Raw genomic sequence first — 20,714 nt, 5'->3', positions numbered from 1 at the left:
GTGAGTAGATAGGCATGTAAGGATTCAACCATGCGGTAAATCCATAATTCCGTATGAAGATGGAGACAATTAGCCACAGAGGTGTAAAGTAAAGTAAAGTAAAGTATGAGCTAAATAGGTTGACAAATCTTTACATCCACCGGTGATCACATATCGTTAGTTGACTTTGTAGTAAAGGTCTTACAAGCGGCCCCTAGATATGATGAATACCTAGTAGTCTCGTAGTTCCCCCGCAACCCGATCGGATGCCTGAAATCATAGCGGCTTCTGTTGCCTAAGGCTTGAACCACTTAACGCGAGAAGATCGCGCGTCATGCACTTCATTCGCGTCAACTCCAAACTCTATCCAAAATCAAAAGTCTTCCCTCTTCCTCAACTTTTTGCAATTTAAACCATACATCAACTTCACTCTTTTGATAAAGCACCACCACAATCATGGGTATCAAACAGTTGATGTCAATCATCAAGGATGAAGCTCCTGATGCAGTCAAGGAAGGAGAAATCAAAAATCAATTTGGTAGAAAAGTTGCTATTGTAAGTATCTTACTGCTATTCATTTCATACTCACATTTGCGCAATTGACTGACTTTTCTCTAGGATGCGTGTGTACTTCCTACAGTAATATCCACACCTCTTAGAAACTAACATCTTTCAGATCCATGTCCATCTATAGTTTCCTCATCGCCGTCCGCTCTGGAGGTGAGATGCTCACAAACGAAGATGGCGAAACTACCTCTCATTTAATGGGCATGTTTTACCGCACCCTTCGTATTGTCGATAATGGTATCAAACCAGTCTACGTATTCGATGGTGCACCACCGAAACTCAAGTCCGGCGAATTGGCAAAACGTTTCCAGCGCAAAGCAACTGCAACAGAAGGACTTGAAGAAGCAAAGGAGACTGGTACTGCAGAAGATATTGAGAAGTTTTCAAGGAGAACCGTTCGTGTTACTAGGGAGCATAATGCAGAGTGTCAGAAACTGTTAAAGTTGATGGGTATTCCATATATTATTGCGCCAACGGAGGCAGAGGCACAATGTGCTGCGTTGGCTCGAGCAGGAAAGGTTTATGCTGCGGCAAGTGAGGATATGGATACTTTGTGTTTCGATTCTCCCATTCTTCTTCGACATCTCACATTTAGTGAACAGCGTAAAGAACCCATTCAAGAAGTTAGTTTGGAGAAAGTTCTTACAGGATTAAACATGGATCGCAAACAAGTAAGAAACCTTTACGCTTATCCTAGACTACGGCGCAATACTAACAAGGTTCAAAGTTCGTGGATCTTTGCATCCTTCTCGGCTGCGATTACCTCGACCCTATACCCAAAATCGGTCCCCATTCCGCCCTCAAACTCATTCGCGAACACGGCGATCTCGAAACCCTAGTCGCATGGATCACTGCCGACAAGAAAGAACGCTATGCCATTCCCGAAGATTGGCCATACCAAGACGCCCGCGAACTATTCTTCAAACCCGATGTTCGTCCCGCCGACCACGAGGATTGTGACTTCAAATGGGAAGCCCCCGACATTGAAGGACTCATCAAATTTCTCGTTGTCGAAAAAGGTTTCTCGGAAGATCGTGTTCGCAGCGCTGCTCAAAAACTCACCAAGAATTTAAAATCATCGCAACAAGCTAGACTAGAGGGATTCTTCAAACCAATCCCAAAGACAGATGAAGAGAGAGCAAATCTGAAACGTAAAAATGATGAGAAGAACGAGGCGAAGAAGAAGAAGGTCAAGGACGAGAAGAAGGAAAAGGCAAAGGCGAAAGCAAAGCCTAGAGGAACTGCTTGAGTTTTTAAAACTTATTCATGCCTTTCGGATGGGAGAAACGTGTATTATTTGCTAGATCAGGGTTTGCTTTACTTGCACAGGCGCACATGCATTAGATGAATAAATGTTAGGAAGACAGGGAATGGAGTTCAAGGCGGTAGGTAGGTAGGTAACGTAATATATTCCTGCTTGGGGTAGAAATAACTACGATTACGACTACAATTACAAGTACAACTATCTACTCATACTAGGTAGGGTAGCTGGAAAGGAGAGGGTGGTATATTGACATAGAGAATAACATAGTAAATCGATGCGCTACCAATAAATACACTGCAATACAATGTAGTACAATACATCAAATTCATCATTAACCTCATCACAGATACTTTATATCCCCACTACATCACAGCATATATGCATACATCTATCTATCTATCCATTTAATTGCTGTCCTCTATCTATTCATCCATCCAAACTCGGTCACCGCTGATTAGATTTTCTTGTCTTTATCCTATCTTATACTATCCTATACTATCTCATCTCATCCCGTCCCATTTCAAACCACCTCACCTCTCATCCACTATTGCACCCGCTCATCCCTTCTTCTTTCTCCTCCTCCTCCCCTTACCTCTCTCGCTTATGAGGACCTTTACCCCCCTCTCTCTCTGTATATATATATACTCTCTTCACTTAACAATCCAATTTGCTCAAAAATTCAATTCACCTTACCCCCAGAGCTCTTTTTAATTAAAACTTAATACTAACATTTCAATTCGCAATTTCATCATCTTTATCGTTCATTCATTATTATCTATTATTCTATTCTATTCTGATCCATCTACTCTATTCTAATCTCTACTTTCCTCTTCTTTCCTTTTCAACTCTCTTCTAATCAGTAGTAATAACAGTCGCAATACCAATAACAATACCAATAATAAACAATTCCCTTCCCCTCTTTACCCAGTCTCGCATACTATTCAACACCATCTCATCTTATGCTTTATTCATCCTCTCTCCATCCATCCATCCATCATATTGTATCAAATATTGAACAAACACACACACACGTTCCCCCAAAAGCAATTTCTACTTGATCACCCCATACTGTTCATTCCAGTACCAATGCCAATAACATCCCAACCCTGGAAACCCACCAAAACAACAATAAACCCCCAACCACCAATCCATACATATCTTCCTCCCCTCCTACCCCTCTTTTCCACATCTTCCCCATCAATCCATCTATCCCTCAATCCTGTCTCCATAAAATCCCTCCACCAACCCAATCCCAAAAGCCTTTCCCATTCCCATTTCCCACTCCCCTTTCTTCAGAATCCCAATCTCCATCTTCATCTTCATCCTGATCACCATAAACATCCCGCGCCCTCATGTTTGCCACATTACCCGCGCCACACTCATGTTTCTTCCCATCTTTCCTCCCACCCTTTCTCCCACTTCCACTTCCACTCGGTTGACACCAACAACACCGTTTATCACAATCGTGCATTTCATCCTTATCTTCATATCCATCCTCTTCCAAACTCCCCCTCTCACCACCACAAACTCTTCCCCCCTCCTTATCTTTTCCCTTCTCCATCCCTTTCAAAACTAACTCCCTTAATTCCTCTACCACACCCCCAAGTCTCCGAATCTCCATCTTATCCCCTTCCCGTTCCCTCTCCCACCATTCCTCCCTCTTCATTCTCTCTCCTTCCTGTTTTGCCAATAAATCTTCAATCAAATATTCCACCATCTTTTCTTCCGCATCTACCTCCCTTTCTACTCCTACCCCCTTTCCATTTCCTTTCATCGATACATCAAAATCACTCTTCTCCATTTCTGCACCCTTTCCCCCCAAAACTCCAGCATCAAGCAACCCCTCCATTTCCATATCATCCAATCTCCGACCCCCAATAATCATACACCCGTGTTCACATGCCACCATTCCAACTCCCTCTTCCACAATTCGAGTCGACCTCTCACCCTCCTTCCTCTTTCCTTTCTCTCTTCTCTTATCACCTCCCAGACCTTCAAACTGGCTCGATAAATATCTAAAAGCCTCTCGCTGATCCATAAAATTCCCCTCGCTATCAACATATCTCACCTCCACCTTTCCATTAGCTTTACACTCCTTTTCAAAACCCTCATCAAGTCGTTCCAACTCCGATTCATTTTCACCACCTCGCTTTCCGCACTTTTTATTCCGAGTCACTCCTCCAAAACCCGTCTCGTTCTTCCTGCTCTCCTCCATTTTTCTCTTCCCCTCTTTTTCCATATCCCCTCTACTTTCGAGACTCGACAAGTCTGGAAGCTTTTGTATACTTAAAGGACACTGAGTCCAACTTTCAGATTGACCCCCAGTCCAATCCGCATACAAAGGCACCTCAGACGCCAACTCACAATTCCTCACGTCCGACTCTGATACCTTTGAGTCCCTTCTAATCATCCAATCTCGCGCTCTCATATCACCAAGCATCCCCACGTCACAATCCTCACTCTTCTCATCCTTCAAATCCCATCTTTCTCCCTTCGACCTCGCAATCTCCCCCTCCAGCCCCACCTCATCCGCGGACAAGTCTCTAATCACTCGCTGCGGTACTGTAGTACGAGATTCATTAATTCTCAACTCACCACTAACCGCCGACTCCCTACTCCCGAGTTTTTCCATCGAGATTTGCGGAGCAGAAATATCCTCATCCTCAAGCTCAGGATTTTTTAAATTCGGTATCATCAAATCTTTCTCAAATGATTTATTTTGTTTTCCCTTCAAGAATCCATCCACCACACGCGCAACTTCCTCTGTATCACTTTTCTTCTTCATCCTTCCCACGATCTTCAATAATCCCACATCCCTAACCTCTCTCATCCACTCTATCTCCTCCAAATTTATCCAAACCCCTCCTTCCTCCCAATCTTTCCCATAAACCACACTCCAAACATCCTTCACTTTATCTCCTAACCGTCCTCCCACCTTCCCAACATCCTCTACCCCAAACTCAACAGCCCCTCCAAATTCCCTCTCTAACCTCCCCACCATATTTTTCAACTCCTCGACTTCCCTCCTCAAATCCCTCATCCCCCCCTCCATCCCCTCCACCCTCGAATTCTGGAAAATCTTCCCCAGCGAAGAACTAGATGTCTTCATCAAACTCGGCGATTTTGACCGATTAACTTTTTGCAATTTCTTACGAGGAGATGGAGAGCGAGTACTTCCAGCCGGAGATTCCACCGCTAGTAATGGTGGCGAAGTAGGACCATCCAACTGAGGCAACGAACGTCGTATAATCGTAGGAACTACAATCTTCATCAACATCATTCAACCCAACACCCAAACATAACAATCAGAGAACTCACCATCACGATACTTAACCTGTGAGCTACCCATCGAAACCCGTCCATTCTCATCCGTCGTGAATTTCCACGATCCCAAATCCACCATCTTCCTCTTCATCTCTCGATCCATCGCCGGAAGTTTCTTTCTCTCAATCTCAGTCTCCGTATCCATCTTTTCCATCGCCTTCCCAAACTGAGCCATCGGTCCCTCCGAATTGGCTCTCCAGAATTTTTCCATCTCCTCTTCAATCTCACTACGTCCTTCTTTCCCCAGCAACCATTCCTCCGACCCATCTCCACTCGAATCCTTAGACTCGTCAGCTCTAAACGAACCAGACGAATACTGATGAACCCAATGCAAATCATTCGACCAACAAGGCTGCGAGAATGCTCTCTCTTTCGCTGGATATTGCGAAGCCTTTCTCTCCATCGCAATACCCCCCAATTCCTGCGATGCAGTCTTCTCGTGTGCCTGCGATTCAAACATCCGGTAACTCGCGGGCGTTTTACCACCTTTTGCTTTGACAGTGTGATAACGACCATGCTTAGGTGTCATCAACTGTATAACCCTTTGATGCACAGGCGAGAAGCGCTCCGAATTCGCAATATCGCGCTCATTCTCACGTTCAACAGAATCTTCACGAGTTCCCTTGTGATCTGAAAAGTCTCCATCAATCTCTTCCCCAGGAACACGTAATTTAACTTGTCGACATGGAGAGTCCGACGATGCACAGTTTTCACCATCCACACCAACACCTACACATAACTCACCCACATCTTTCTCCAACCCAGCCTCAGCATAATCTCTTCCCCCCCTCCCCATCACAGACAACGAGATCGGACTCCCAAGGTTACTCGAAACCCCCTCTAGACTCGCGATTGCACGATCATCCTTCCTGTGCATCCGAGCCGAACAATCCCCGCCTAATCCCTCAATATTCGTCACCAGATTACCTTCCCCCACACCACGATCCTTAAGTCCACTCGCACAAAACTCTATCTCTTTCAACGAACTCACTTCCCCCACCATCTCATTGCTTGCGCTAGAACGAGTAGGAGAAGGCGAGCGATAAAGACCCTGCTTAGCTTCTTGTACCAAATGAGGTACTTTGAGAGAAAATCCTCGGATACTCTCTTTCCGTCTATTCTCTTGCGATGCATCAAGAGCTTTGTCAACAGATTTCGATATCTCATCCCAGAGTTGCTCATGTGGGCTTTTGACAATTTTCTCTGGCTCTTTCTCCTCTTTGAGATTTAAATCAATATCGATTGCATGGGTAAACTTTATATCAAGATATCTATCCTTCTTTTCACTTTCCGAAGTGTGCACCGAGTCCACCCTGAAAAGTCTTTCCAGCTCATTTTCGCCCTCAGAGCTATTCTTCCTGATGCAGCTAGCAGCTGATGTGATATGAGAATCTGGCTCATTTTTGCTTCCGGCAAACGCATATTCATGCCAAACAGCTTGTGTATCTTCGGCAGGTATGCCGACAATCTCTGATGGCAGGGGTAAGCTCGTTGGAATACCATATTTAGTATCCACTGATTCCTTCTGAGCAAATACATTATTGTCCGAATCTTTGATTCGATCTTCCTCCTCCCTGCTTGCTCGAAACATCCTATAATTACTCGCCATAATACGACTGAGACCTCGCAATGACGAAGAAAAGTCATCTGCATCCTCTCCATTTGAATCATCCATATCCATTGGCGCAATGCCATTCCCATTTACCTTACTCGGAGTCGATGAATGCTCTGACCCCTCTTGCAGATTTTTATCCATCTTCTCTTCCCGCAACATCTGCAAACCACTTCCAATCTCCCCAATCGCAATCAGATTTCCCTCGCCATCTAGCGAACCAACATTCAAAGGCTTAACCATAGCTTCCTCAACATCATAAGTTGCAATACTAACAACAGTAACGATCGACTCATCCGAATCAGTTTCAGATGCCATAATAGAGTCTATTACCGAGTCTCTTCTAGGACCTGGACCTGGACTCGATTTCCCACTATCTTCAGTGGAACTCGAACCATCCATTCCCGATCCAATCTTCGCGCTACTCTTTCTCTTCTTGAGAACCGTGCCAGTCTTGATAGGTGTTCTCTCTCTTCGTCTAACCGTCTCCTTCCCACTGGCCGAACCCGAGCCAGCCCAAATATGCATTTTGAGTATTTCATCAATCAATCAATCAACGAATAATGAATGAGGAATGCTGTGCGTGGTAACTAATCTACCACGAGATACCCCACCTAACTGATTTAGTACCGGCTTCGTCCACAGGGAAAACTATGTCTAAGAGTCAATCAGTGTGTGAATATAAAGATCGATTCAACAGTCAGCAGGTCCACTTCGAGGGCCCAGGAAAATCAGCACCATGCACTTACCCAGATCCTTATACTTCGCTTCTGGATTCTCCAAAGGTACAGTCTCTGGACTCAACGGAGGATCAAAACAGTACAAGTACGATACTAACTCGCCCACACGAGCGAAGCTCTGCACCGCAATGCGCACCCCTTCTTTGGTAACCGGCAACAAGCTATCAGGAATGTGAAGGATATCAGAAGTGTACGCTACTGCGGTACAAGCTTTATGCAATTGGAACTCTTGTCGTTCGTGCACCGATTCAATGTCAATGCTGCGTACGTATTCCTGTGTCGGGATTTTGCAGACACTCAAACTACTTTCGAGGATCGTATAGGCTTTGACCAGAATCCTAATTTCAATCTTGAATAGTTTCGGTACCCTGTGCGGAGATAGGACCGCCGGGTGGAAAGGGGGTAGAGGACGTTCCCCACAGAGTATTGCTTCCCAATTACGCTCCAAATACTTTTGTTTCAGTTGTGGGAACACGCAAGTCAATTGTGCTGCAGCCAACTTTTCGAATTGATCTTCGATATCTGCGCCTAACAAGTCTTTGATTTGGAGTTCTTGACTCCGCTGGCGTGCGTCAGAAAGAGTCTGTTCAAGTTCAGCAACGTACGCTTTGGAATTATCGCGGTTGGCTTTTCCGCTGTGTCGTATTGAGCGGCGATGGCAGATACTTTGTACTCTTGTTCGATCTGTTTCTCAAGTTCGAGAATTTGTTTATCTATATCCTCAACTGGCTCAGGTCTTTCTTCTGCCATCGGAGGTCCAACAGTAAGTGGCAAGTCGTTACAGTTTCTCGCAAGAAATGTAGAAGAGGGGGTATCCCAACGGTTGTCCTAGCTGTGCCTTATTGTTGGATGTTTGGCTTTGATTATAGTTTTCCTGCAAGACAACCTGTGCTAGACTTGATGGCGGTGGGTGCCTAGAATTTAATGATCGATGTTGTACCTAATTGATATGCAAAGCCCCTGGTGATTGCAAGTTACCAAATGCTGGCGAGCTTCTCTATACGCCCGCGTCTCTTGATTCTCGAAGATTCTGTGCTTCGGTCGAATCCGTATTGAAGATGCTCTGATCTTGATTGTGATGACCGTCACTGTATGCCTGTTGTGTTTGACCCCACTATTGTGTTTGAACTTGCTGTGCCAAACCTAACTGTTGTATCTGAGCTCCTTGCAGCAACTGATCCCACAGCAGCATCAATCCACCCTATTCCATCCCCGTCTCTCCTTCCAAACCCCACCGTTGTAATCGACTTAACAACAGATTCTCCTCGCTCTCTGCACTCTCTTTACTCAGTATCCGACCTTGTACTAGCTCAAAAGACCTAGCGTTTGGATCAATACACACACACATACACATACACAATCATTTCCACATGGCCCAAAGTGTGGCGAGAGATGAAGAAGTAAAGACAAAGTGAAGTGCAGAAGATAAACAAATCTCGTCTCCTCTCTCCTCTCTCCTCTCCTCTTACCCCAAAAATGAAATCGAGCAAAGTGACCAATGGAAAAGGAAACCACAGTCTCACCATCTCACCATCTCACCATCTCGCCACAACAAAGTAAAGCAAAGTAAAACAAAACAAAGCAAGAACGACCACATTCTCAACTCAAGAAATCACCAGGTAGTCCCCCTACCCTCTCCCTCATGCCCTCCCTCCAGCTATACAATGTCAAACATCACCACGAAGGAAAAAGTATAGGCACAGGCAAATACACCTTTTATAAGCATTGAGAACTACTTAGTACCCATGCACCTACAATTGTAATACATACTCTCACAACACAACACAAAACAAAACGTAAAAATATAATTCTTTTACATTTCTCATTCAACACCCTATCCTATCGTATCCTATCTACACTCTCCCTCCTCCCCTGCCCCCAAACCCCTTATATACATACATCCACACATCCTACCATCCATCCATCCAATTTACACAATTTACACCACAACCACAACCACAATCAATCTCATCAACATCAACATCAACATCAACACCAACATTCAACTATTGCTTTAATTCCCTATCCACTCTCCCAACGATCGATCCTTCATTCCCTTACTCTCTATGCTTTCCATGCTTTCTATGCTTTCCATCCAACAAAAAGACCAACAGCACCAACAACAACGTAACCAAATCTATCTACAAAACTTTTTCTCCTCTCTTCTCATCTCCTCTCCTCCCCTCCTCCCAACTCTCACCCACCAAACTCAAACTCAAACTCAAAGAAACAAACAATAGTAGAGATTGTGTCATTCATCCTTCCTACTCCATCTTCTCATCTTCCCCTCTTTCACCTTCCTCATTCATCCCATCTCCTTCCACCAACCTCCACAATAAACAAACACAAAAGAAAAGCAACTACGAATACGATGACGACCCTCCAAATCAACCAAGCCAGTCAATGGCAGTCCCAGAAAAAATCAAAGCAAGCAGAGGGAAAAGAAAAAAAAAAGTGATTAAGATTCAATGAAAGTTTCCCATCCCACAAAAACCTCCCAGAGAGAAAGAAAGTAAAAGGAAAGTAAAGTAAAAAAGGCGATTCGCTAGATGGTATCATGGTATCTTATCTTATCCTCCACTTACTGCACTGCGCCTACTGACTATTGCTCCAACTCTACTCCTTATCAACTCGCTATGTATTATTTCACTCCTCTTGTATCCATTCCTAAACAATCCCTGCCTATGCAAATCATCTCCCTATCCCAATCCCAGAATCTTTCTCTTCCACCCCTCTTCCATTTGGCGGCAAAGGCGGTAATTGCTTTTCCAAGCTACTTCTACTAATCATCCTCCTTAAACTTTGCGGTCTTCCTTGATTGTCATTCAAACTGGGAGGGTAATCTTTGGCAGGCGTAGCTGGCCTTCTCTCATCATCATCATGTGTACTTCTGATACTCCTTCCACTTCGTCCTCCCGTACTACTCGCTTCTCCCATTTCCTCAACAACTGGAAGTATCTGTCCCTGTAGTCCATTCGTCCTTTCCGCACTTGGGCTTCTAACTGTTGAGACGGTTCTGGGTTCGATATGCTCTCGTCTTCCATCATGCTCAGTTCTCAAGGCTTCATTTTCAGCACGTTGAATGGTGGTGTTGTTTGTGACGGTACGGTGCATATGTGCACTATTTGAACGACGACGTGTAGAACCCATGGTAAGGTTGGAGTCTGTGTGGGGTACGGGTGGGAGAGGGCATTCTTCTTCTCGGGCAGCTTCTTCTTGAGATTTTGTGATTCCCTCAATAAATTCGATGAAACGGTCGCCATAAGGTTGGGGATTGATTGGAGAAATCATTTTCTTGTCATGCTTGAGACCCTCTGTTTTTGTATTAGCATATATTACCCCGCGAAAATTAAGTCTACTTACTGAAAAGATGTTCGAGTTTCTTGAGAGTACCATAGTGAGTGAGACAATCAATAATCGACAAGAAGAAGATTTCCTCTCCAGGACTATTATCTTCATGTGTAGCTCGGAATCCGCCATCATCACTGTAGAATGTGAAGTCTTTCTTGTTTTCTTCTTCAATTTCATCCGGCATTCGTGAACTGCTTTGACCCATTGGAATTGGCTTTTCCTGCTTGATGATCTGGCGTAATTCTCTGGCTTTCCTGGCACTCTCTAATTTACTCGGTGTTCTCATCAAGGGTCCAGGTGGTCCAGAGTCATCTACAGGGCTATCTCCCCCAGGCTGGAAGACTTGTAAAGTTTTGTCTCGTAGATTTTCTTCGTTCCCCTTGGTCAAATCATGTATTCCGACTAACATACTGTAATCCATAATCTTCAGTTTCTGCAATAATGCTACATCTTTCTCCATTTGTTCAAAGAAGACTCGTCTCTTTTCTGGCCCAAATTCCAGGTGAAGGTTTCGTCGAAGCCAATTCAAGTCCTTGAGCGTAGCACGGGGGTTTTGCTCTAGGTTCTCCTCTTTAAAATCTCTACCAATGGTTGACCCTTTCAAATCGAAGGTTTGATGGACATCGCGGTGTGGTGGAAACAGGTTGTTCATGACCACAAAATGAATCTTCCTTCCATAAGGAATCTTCACTCGATGAAGTCCATAGAATTGGGATAGAAGTGTATTAGGATTATCCTCCACATGGTGATAGTAATCCTTCAAAATCTTTCTCAAGAACTTATGCTCGGAATGATGGATCGTTTTGATGATGTATTTATAATCTCTCGAGAAGTAAAAGAAACTTCCACTCTTTCCGGGTGATCCTAATTCAGAAAGAATGTATTTACTTGTCAAGGACATGAGATAATCCGCAGGATCCAACTTGAACCTTGCCCGAAGACTTCGAAATACCCATGGCGCATAGTCCTTGAATTTGAAATCGTACTTTGCAGATGGGGTCAACTCATTCCCGGTACTGTATATAATATTAGTGAAGTCATTTCGCACATGTTGATTGTAACCTACATATCAAACGAGAATTTGTGCTTGGCCTCGAAATCTGCATCAGTTAATGGTCTGTCAAGCTTCGCGTTCGTTCTCGAAACGGTAAAACGAATGCCCGTCAACATATTATATGCCGTAACCCAGTTAACATGGTTTTGATCAACTTTCGTTCCAACCACCACTCTATCATCATCTTCCTCATCCTTCTTTCTTCTCTTACTCGCACGCTTCTGTCGTACCGCTTCTGCCCACCTTAGTGCATCCTCATCCGGAGGGACCTCCTCGTGAGGCATATTAGAATGTATCGATTGTGTATTTCGTCTATTGATACTTGAGGATCCACGTCTAGCACCTGCTGTCGCTACCGAAGTTGGAGAAAATCTTCCACTCGTAAAGACCGCGTCATTACCATCCCTTGAATTTCTACCCGAACTAACTTTAGGTACTTCTAATGTGTGTCGGTGCTTCAACTGGGTAGAACCAGGGTGCTGAAGAGAGTTTTGTGAAGGTGACGAGGGCGGTGGATATGTTGGAGGTGAAGAAAGCGAAGAAAATCTTTGTGGTTGTTGTGGTTGTTGTGGTTGTAGTGGTGGCTGTGGTGAGGTACTTGTAGAACGACCTGGCGTTTCGGGTATAGGTAATGAATTATTAGTAGGTACTGGAGTCGAAGGTAATAAAGGTGATTGATAAGTTAGTGGACCTGTGCTGTGAGGATGTGGCTGTGATTGAGGACTCGAAATTCGATTCTGGTGTTCACTATCACTCGTAGTGATTGGTCGTGGTGAGTCGACGGTAGCGTTGGATATGGTTCCATTTGTTGATGCAAAAGAGTTTCTATCTCCAGCACCATTCGATAACCTATTAAAGCCATTTGCAGGACCTGGACTCCTCCTTCCATTCTGGGATGAACCATTGGGTTGTTCATTTACCGAATATGTACTGCCATTCATCGAAGAACGAGATCTGTAATCCCAACTACCTGCGCTGGATCGACCATTTGGTAAGGAGTTTAAGGTTGGCTCATGATGAGAATCTCCATTCATTTGGTGCCTGCCAGTCGTCCCATGACCATTTGAGTGAGTATGAGTATTTGAGTGACCATTTGAAGCAGCACCACCATCGATATATAGATCCGATCCGTTCTCCAAACCATTCCTTATTGAATTGTGTGTTGAGGTTCTGCCATTTATGCCATTTATGCCATTCGCACCATTGAGGGATAGCTTTTCGTGTGAATTTCGAAGATGGCTGGGAAGATCCAATGGGGGTCGGGATGACGAAGAATACATAGAGCCTCCTGTGTCGTCATTTAAGAACGATGGCATCTCTTCGAAGTGTGGCATTCGTGAAGCTGTTTAATGGGTATCGAGACTAAGTCGCGTTTGTTGTTGATGTGAATCGAGAGGGTTTGGTGGTAGTACGGTACGGGTAGTGGATGTTTAAAAAGGAGATTACGGGTTTTGCGGATGCGGGTGCCAATTGATAGTGCGTGGGTTATTGAGTGAGTAAGTAAGTCAGTAATTGACTAGTTGTAACGAGGGTTAGAACAAGATGGAATTTGAAGTGAAGACGAATAATTGGATAGAATATATGAGCATATGAACATTATCAGCATATCATCATTTCTTAGGTGGGTGAAAGAGAAGATTGAATTGAGGTTAGGCCAGTTGAAGGATTTAGCACGCGAAGTTAGAGTGAGTGAGTGAACGAGTGAACGAGTGAGTGAAGACTAAAAGTAGTGAGGGAGAGAGAAGTTAAAGAATTGCAAGGTTGTGTAGCAGGTAGGTCGGTATCGGGATTATTACTTTGCAATCAGGGATCCAAGCAAGTGTGCAGCAAAAGCACTAGGTAGAGGTAGGAATTAAGACTTTAAGAGGTTCTTTTATTTTTTCCTTGAGTGGATGAGGTTTTTATTATGTGTCTGATGTGTATATGTATGATCTGTATATGTATGATATGTTGATATTCCAGCCACTTGATATTTTCCTCTTCGCTCTACTATACCCAATAACCTGCCTACCTACCTACATCTCACCACGAGGGCAATTCCACCCAAGGGAAATTCCACCCAAGAGCCAAGTCGACCAAAAAGAAGAACAAAGAAAGTCCATCACAACCAAGACGAACTATTAACAAGACCGACAAGATGAAGCATATCACCATGACAATTAATTTACCTGGTCCCCGTACGTTCTCTCTTCGTGCAAGATGAAAAGCTTCAATTTGCTTACAAAGTATTTGGGTACTTTACGTCGGATTCAATATTGATACATTTTTATGGTTATTGTTATTGTTATTGTGATTATTATTGTTATTATTATTATTATTATCATTATATCACGTTCAATACATCTTCAGCATACATCTGCTTCCCATCCACCATCCATCAGCCACAGCCACAATCATCAACATCACTCACTCTCCCCTCAATCTCAATTTCCATACCCCAAAACAAAAGAAAGAAAAGAAAAGAAAGAAAAAATCTATTTTCAGAAGCATCCAGCTGTTAGATTCTGTACCTATTGCATACACCTATGCATGTCCCTCCCACCTGTGGACCTACCTGTGGACCTACCTGTGCATAGAAATAGAACCCTCTCATATTCCGTAGACAGGAAAGAAAAAACAGATTACGGTATTCTCATTAAGACTAATCTTCATGGAGATCCATTTTTCAATTTATTATGGGGATAATTTTCAAGGGTCTTCCTTTTTGTTTCTCATAAATGAGTGAGTAGGTGTGTAATAAGCTTGTGAAAAGATTATTCATTTTTTATAGGGAGATAGATAGGGATTGAATCGAGTATACAGAGAGGAAGATGATTCATTCTCAAGTACTTCACACATACATCCTCCAAAGTTACAAGACGAGAGGAGAGATGGGATGTCTCATCAATAGGGGAATGAGATCATGATTGACTATACCTACTCTGCTTGAAAGTTATACGGGCACATATATACATATATACATACATACATACATACATATACACATATATACATACATACATACATACATACATACATACATACATACATACATACATACATACATACATACATACATACATACATACACACCCAAGTACAATTAATCAACGACCCCAAAATATCAGACGACTCCAAAGAATTCAAGGCATGAGATACCTGTACCTGTGTCCACGAGTATTCATGATGCAATCAATGATGACTTTCCAACCAATCATTACTCACTCAACCTCATTGGTCTGATGTATTCCATCTGGTATATTTATATACATTTATATTTTCATAACCCGTCGATCTCTCTGATCATCTGCAACCCAGATAGAGACCGCTGAAACAACGGTTTCTCATTCATTCATTCATTCATTCATAGCCTTGAACAAGAAAAGAAGAGCAAGAGAACAAATCTCCCGCACATGAAAAATCTCATCTCGTCGTATTCTGTATACCATATCTACATTCATCCAGATCCATTCAATCACAATCACACTCACAATCACAATCCCCCAAACTTCACTTCAATTCCAATTCCACCTCCCTCCTCATCTATCCTAGAATAGCTACCAGTACGGAAATTTAACCCCCACCACGTCCACATCCACACCCATACCATTTACCCTGTCTCGCCGGTCCAGGTACTCGTACTTTGGACGTGATACCTAGTACTACCTAGTACCATCCAAGGGACTCCACACCACCCAAATAAATCCTTCCACATGGCATCAGCACTTTATTCAGCCCTTTCCTTCTCTTCCGTGCCTCTTTTCCGTGTTGGAAGATGGAAATCGAAATGGGAATTGGACAACAACAATAACAATAATTATAATCATCATCATAACAAGAACAACACATCGCAATCACTTCCAGAAGTCTCATCCTTCTACAACTCATCTCTCTTCCCTCTCTCTCTCTCTCACTCGCGAGATCGTTAAATACTATACATATATACATACCCCTCTCCCCTCGTATCATCATCTCCTTCAATTTTGGGATTTTATACATGCATACATATTAACTTCACCATCTCCATCTCCATCACATCCACTCTCCCTATACAAACATGCAAGTCTTTCATACGCCATCTCCATCTCCATCTCCATCCGGTTCAAGAACCACCCGGATAAATCATGTACATCCGACACTCCGAAATTCACGTGTGCGGCACCAGCTGGCTTATTATCCTAGGTATCCATCTAGCTCAGCCTCAGTGCTCGTTCATTAAGCTAGCTGGCTCGGCTGGGTAGGTAGCTACCGTGCGCTATGTGTTATGTTATGTTGTGTTATGTCTGTGTATGTAACGCTGTATCAGTGTTGTGTTATTAAAAGATACAAAGGAAGATACGAAGGAAGAGGAGAGGAAGCTGGAGGTGCGTGTATCACCAATATCTCATACGCATACGAGTAGATCTATTCTCATCCTAGATATTTTATACTATACCATACCATACCATACCATACCATCCCATACCATCCCATACCATCCCATACCATCCCATCCCATCCCATCATTCATCCATCATCTTCAGGAACCACTATGGTATTTACCAAGGTCGTGATAATAATAATAAATGTCTCATCCCTCTCCTCTGCTCTCTTCTCCTGTTCTCTCCTTCAACCTCACTCACTCATTCATCGCTCAAGCTTCACTTACTTACTTCCCTACACAAACCGATATATGTTCTCTCCCATCTTTCATCTCTCATCTCTCATCTTATATATACCAAATCGACAGAATTCTATTTCTCTCTCTGCACACCCTTGAAATCCGAAACCTGAAGCTCAAGATGCATCAAAACAACTTGTTTATTTGTATATACATATTTTTTCATAAATAGTATTATATCTACTTTATGTTTTAGGGAGTAAAGATTATTTTAATACTGTTAGATTATATGTAGGTAGGTAGGAGGTATATTCAATTGAGTTGATAGAATAGATGTTTACAACAATCAGAATAGACCTAGATAAATATCACAGAACTGGGTGGTAAAAGTATATATATCCCTCTATATCCTATCCATCTCATTTATGTCCTGCCTACTACATCTAATGATTTTCCATTCACCTACTTGGTATGTATCGATCTAATATCTATCTATCTAATACCGATCCAAATATCTCTACACGTAATACATCCATCCCGAGCTAGAAACATCATCTCCCCAAACCAAAACCAAAACCATCTAGATACTAGATATCCAAATCCCGTCTCCAAACATGTAATTCTCTCTACCCCTCATCCTCACAAATCTCACTCATTACCATTACATTATATTACATTACATTACATTACATGTCTCCAAATACAACACCTAGTAAACCTCTCATTGTATCTCCTACCTACCAACCAACCGACCAACCGACCAAGAAAAACAAAATACCTCACCTCTTCCCATCTCCTCCTTCTCCTTCTCTCCCATCTACTCCTCACATGTATATGCAGTTCTCCAACAACCCCTTCACATATATACTTCTACTCACGACTTCCTCCCTCATTCTCATTCTCATTCTCATTCTCTCCCTCGTAGAACATCCAATCCTTCCCTTCCCCCCAAATCTCCCTCTCTCTCCTATCCCTCCTTTCTTCCCTTCCCTTCCCTTCCCTTACCACAAACCACAAACCACAAACCACAAAAAAGCAAACCAAAACATACCCACAAAACCCCCCCCTCTAACCTCCGATCTCCCACCAGGATCCTCGGAGAGAAAATAACTTTCCATTTTCCATTTTCCATTTTCCATTTTCCATTTTCCACACCCTATCCATTCCCCTCCCTCCCTCCCTCCCTCCCTCATCAATCGGACCCGAATCAAATCCCGAATCAAATTCCAATCCCAAATCCCAAACCCAAACCCAAATCAAAGTAAACAAAACATAACAAATCAAAGTAAACAAAACAAAACATAACAAAACAAAACAAAACAACCGACGCGTCGCGCGTACTCTTTCTTCTTCAACCTTTCACCATCTGTTTCCTCTCTCCCATCTCTGCCATTGACGTGCGAATATCTGGAGGTAAATGTAAATGTCTATCTATTTATTTATACTCGAGGGAGTGAAAAATGTATATATTTGCTATTCATAGTAAAAAGAAGAGAAAAAAAGAGATGTTGTCTCACAACCCTCAATTCACAAATCTTCGAGTAAGAATCAACCAACCAACCAACCAATTCACCACATGGAATTGATTCATCGAGAATAAAATAGAACACAATGCAGACGTGAGCAAGGCAAGGAGAACTTGAAGATATCACAGCAACAAAATCGTAAATGAACTTGAAAAATCTTTATATTCCGCTACCATCGGCTGTCGTTGATCTTTTGTACAAGTACAACATAATCTGATATCCATCACTAATCGCTATCACAAAATCCCAAGTATCTAGCAACCCCTACCCTCCCAACGCCCATCCATTCCATTCCAGTCGAATACACAGTTTCCTAGTACCTGTAATTGTCAAAAATGTAATCTTGAAGAACTACGCTTTTAACATATTCCCAGAACCATAGCAGAGCAGAGCACAAAAAATATGGAATCCACAAATAATAAACAAACGCGGTCCAGTCACGCGTGATATCCCGCTCCTTCCCAAACGCCTTATGAACAGTTCATTAGAAAGAAAGATGCTTGCAAATATCTCTCGTAAGAGAATGTTTATGCAGCAACAGCGGCCTTCTTAGGGCAGCCTTCTTGGTGGCGGTCTTCTTAATAGCGGTCTTCTTGGGTGCGTCGGTCTTGGTCTTGGTGACGCGTCCAGAAGCGGTCTTCTTGAGGACGGTGTCTTTCTCAACTACTGCTGGCGCCTGTAGTCCATTGTTAGTCATGTTTATGTCTGCGTATAGAATATAGTCGACCTACGTCTTTAGGGGTGACGGCCTTCTTTGCCTTGGTGACTGTAGCTTTCTTCTCCTTTGGCTTGGCAGCAGTCTTTGGCTTAGCGACGGCCTTCTTTGGTGCAGCCTTCTTCTCCTTGGTGGCGGCGACGTCAACGGGCTTCTTCTCCTTGGTGGCAGTTGCCTTCTTGACGGCAGTCTTCTTTGGTGCAGCCTTCTTCTCGGTAGCCTTCTTTGGGGCCTTCTCAGCTGGGGTCTTCTTGGCTTTTGGTGCGAGCTTGACTGTGCCAGAGGAACCTGGAGAAGAGGGATTAGATATTGACAGGTTTGATATGAGGCGATGCAAGGAAAGGCTTACCCTTTGGCATAATGAAGACCTCCTTAGCGACACCGTTCTTCAAGGCGCGGTTGAAGAGAGAGTCGAACATGCTGTCGCCGGCATTGATCTTGTTGTTGGCCTTGAGGTACTTCTTGAGTTGGATACGGCTGTGTTGATATTAGTATGAGATCCGAGTACGAGGAGTTGTTATGAGACGCGTCGAGTATTGATTGTAGGAGATTGTGCGAAATATAAATAGGGAATCATACCTAGATCCATTGCGCTACGAAAGAATGTTAGCATATGTGTGAAACGTAGAAGTGGATGGGGAAATCAAAACATACCTCTTTCAAGTTGATGATAGCATCAATGATCATGTCTATCATGACGCGTCAGTAATTGATATATGGGAAAATGAAGCTCCACGTCCGATGCATGAGAAGCATGCGATCATAACCATGTATACATAATGTGTATGCGACGTGGTGTTGTGGATGCGGAAGCTATTCCTTACCTTGGTAGCTGGCATGGTCGGATGGAGCAGCCTTTGCCTTTGGGGCAGCAGCGGTAGTGGTGGCGGCCTTTGGTGGCATTTTGATTGATATTTGGTAGGAAGGATTTAAAAGTAGTTAATCTGATTTAAAAGTTGAGATAGTGAACAAGAAAGTCCAAAAGATTATGATTTGAATTGATCGTACGTGGAAAGTTGTTGGTATGTTGAAAGGCAAAAGAGGTTCCGAAAGTTCGTGTTTGGGAAGCGGGGGGGGTTTGTTTATGTAGATGCGAGAAAAGGTCTTGGTGATCTTTCCACAGTTCTAATGGAATTGTTATCACTAGTCCGAATTAAGCAATTAATTATAAAAAATGCAAACGAAAGGCATTTTGAATTCCAATTTCACGGAAGCTAATTGGTTTAAAGGAGGGAAATGGATGCTTAGTTCAACCGTCTAATACCCCCTCAAAGCTTTCGCCTTGATCATGCGACCCCAACTCGACTTACTCGGTTTTTTTCGCACTTTTCCACATCCCCCTCTCAACTTTTGGGAATCTGCCACACTTTTCTTTCTCTTTTATCTGGGGAGAGGGGATGTTTTGTATCTCCTCTTGATATTTGTGAATCTTTGTTTTTCATCAAAACTATTTTGATCTTTCAATTCAGCGAATTGATGACCGTAGTACGCGATGCTTTTGATAGATGATTGATATAAAATTCAAATCGTCGAGTCTGATGAAGTTGACATATCTTACTGTTTTTGCTATTAGACACAAGGAACGCGCTTTATATTACAATGTTCAATGTTATTAGTGATTTCATCAATTAAATAGTTACATCAATGACACTTTTGTTCCAAAAATTTGAGTTGTGGTTGCGAGTGCATCAGATTGAATTTGGTGTCGAGATATTTGTTGTTTTTTGAAGCATCACGATCTTTTCTACGTATCTTCAACATACGCCCAACAATCAACGAAACTACGTTCAATTGTTATAAATTATATATGAGGGGATGCCTATTTGACATATCATCAAGTGTATATGAGAAGAATATTATTTTGGCTTGTTGCTGCTTCAATTATGAGTATCAACGAAAGTTGGCCAATTTTTGACTCGCGATTATTTCAGATTGCGACCGAGACCCCAACTACCTTTTTGAATAATTCCCTCAAATTTTCATCAATGCCGATGAAAAAACAC

The 20,714-nt window shown here is 42.9% G+C and overlaps 4 protein-coding genes across 4 annotated transcripts; 1 reads left to right on the top strand and 3 right to left on the bottom strand.

Annotated features, from left to right (window-relative positions):
• Nucleotides 1–435: 435 nt before the first annotated feature.
• Bfra_002746 (putative dna-repair protein rad2 protein) lies at nt 436–1,795 on the top strand (the record flags this gene model as incomplete). Its single annotated transcript, XM_037333159.1, has 3 exons — nt 436–534; nt 639–1,217; nt 1,274–1,795. The coding sequence occupies 3 exons, from the start codon at nt 436–438 to the stop codon at nt 1,793–1,795; spliced, it is 1,200 nt and encodes a 399-aa protein (XP_037195287.1).
• A 1,228-nt stretch (nt 1,796–3,023) lies between these two features.
• Bfra_002745 (uncharacterized protein) lies at nt 3,024–8,236 on the bottom strand (the record flags this gene model as incomplete). The annotated part of the gene is made up of 5 exons (XM_037333158.1): nt 3,024–5,068; nt 5,129–7,242; nt 7,361–7,403; nt 7,496–8,038; nt 8,092–8,236. 5 exons carry the CDS (start codon nt 8,234–8,236, stop codon nt 3,024–3,026), a joined length of 4,890 nt encoding a protein of 1,629 aa, XP_037195286.1.
• Nucleotides 8,237–10,177: 1,941 nt separating this feature from the next.
• Bfra_002744 (putative phosphatidylinositol-4-phosphate 5-kinase its3 protein) lies at nt 10,178–13,225 on the bottom strand (the record flags this gene model as incomplete). The annotated part of the gene is made up of 3 exons (XM_037333157.1): nt 10,178–10,800; nt 10,850–11,853; nt 11,904–13,225. 3 exons carry the CDS (start codon nt 13,223–13,225, stop codon nt 10,178–10,180), a joined length of 2,949 nt encoding a protein of 982 aa, XP_037195285.1.
• Nucleotides 13,226–18,480: 5,255 nt separating this feature from the next.
• Nucleotides 18,481–19,678, bottom strand: Bfra_002743 (putative histone h1 protein; the record flags this gene model as incomplete). Its single annotated transcript, XM_037333156.1, has 6 exons — nt 19,536–19,678; nt 19,366–19,400; nt 19,291–19,304; nt 19,061–19,188; nt 18,728–18,999; nt 18,481–18,672 (listed from the first exon to the last, which is right to left on the bottom strand). The coding sequence occupies exons 1-6, from the start codon at nt 19,612–19,614 to the stop codon at nt 18,481–18,483; spliced, it is 720 nt and encodes a 239-aa protein (XP_037195284.1). The 5' UTR covers nt 19,615–19,678.
• Nucleotides 19,679–20,714: the final 1,036 nt, after the last annotated feature.

The sequence above is a fragment of the Botrytis fragariae genome (genome assembly GCF_013461495.1).
Source record: "Botrytis fragariae strain BVB16 chromosome Unknown tig00000012, whole genome shotgun sequence".
In the NCBI taxonomy this organism is placed as follows: Eukaryota; Fungi; Ascomycota; class Leotiomycetes; order Helotiales; family Sclerotiniaceae; genus Botrytis; species Botrytis fragariae.
The sequence above is the reverse complement of the archived record's forward strand: the minus strand, read 5'-3'. Positions and strand labels throughout refer to the sequence as shown.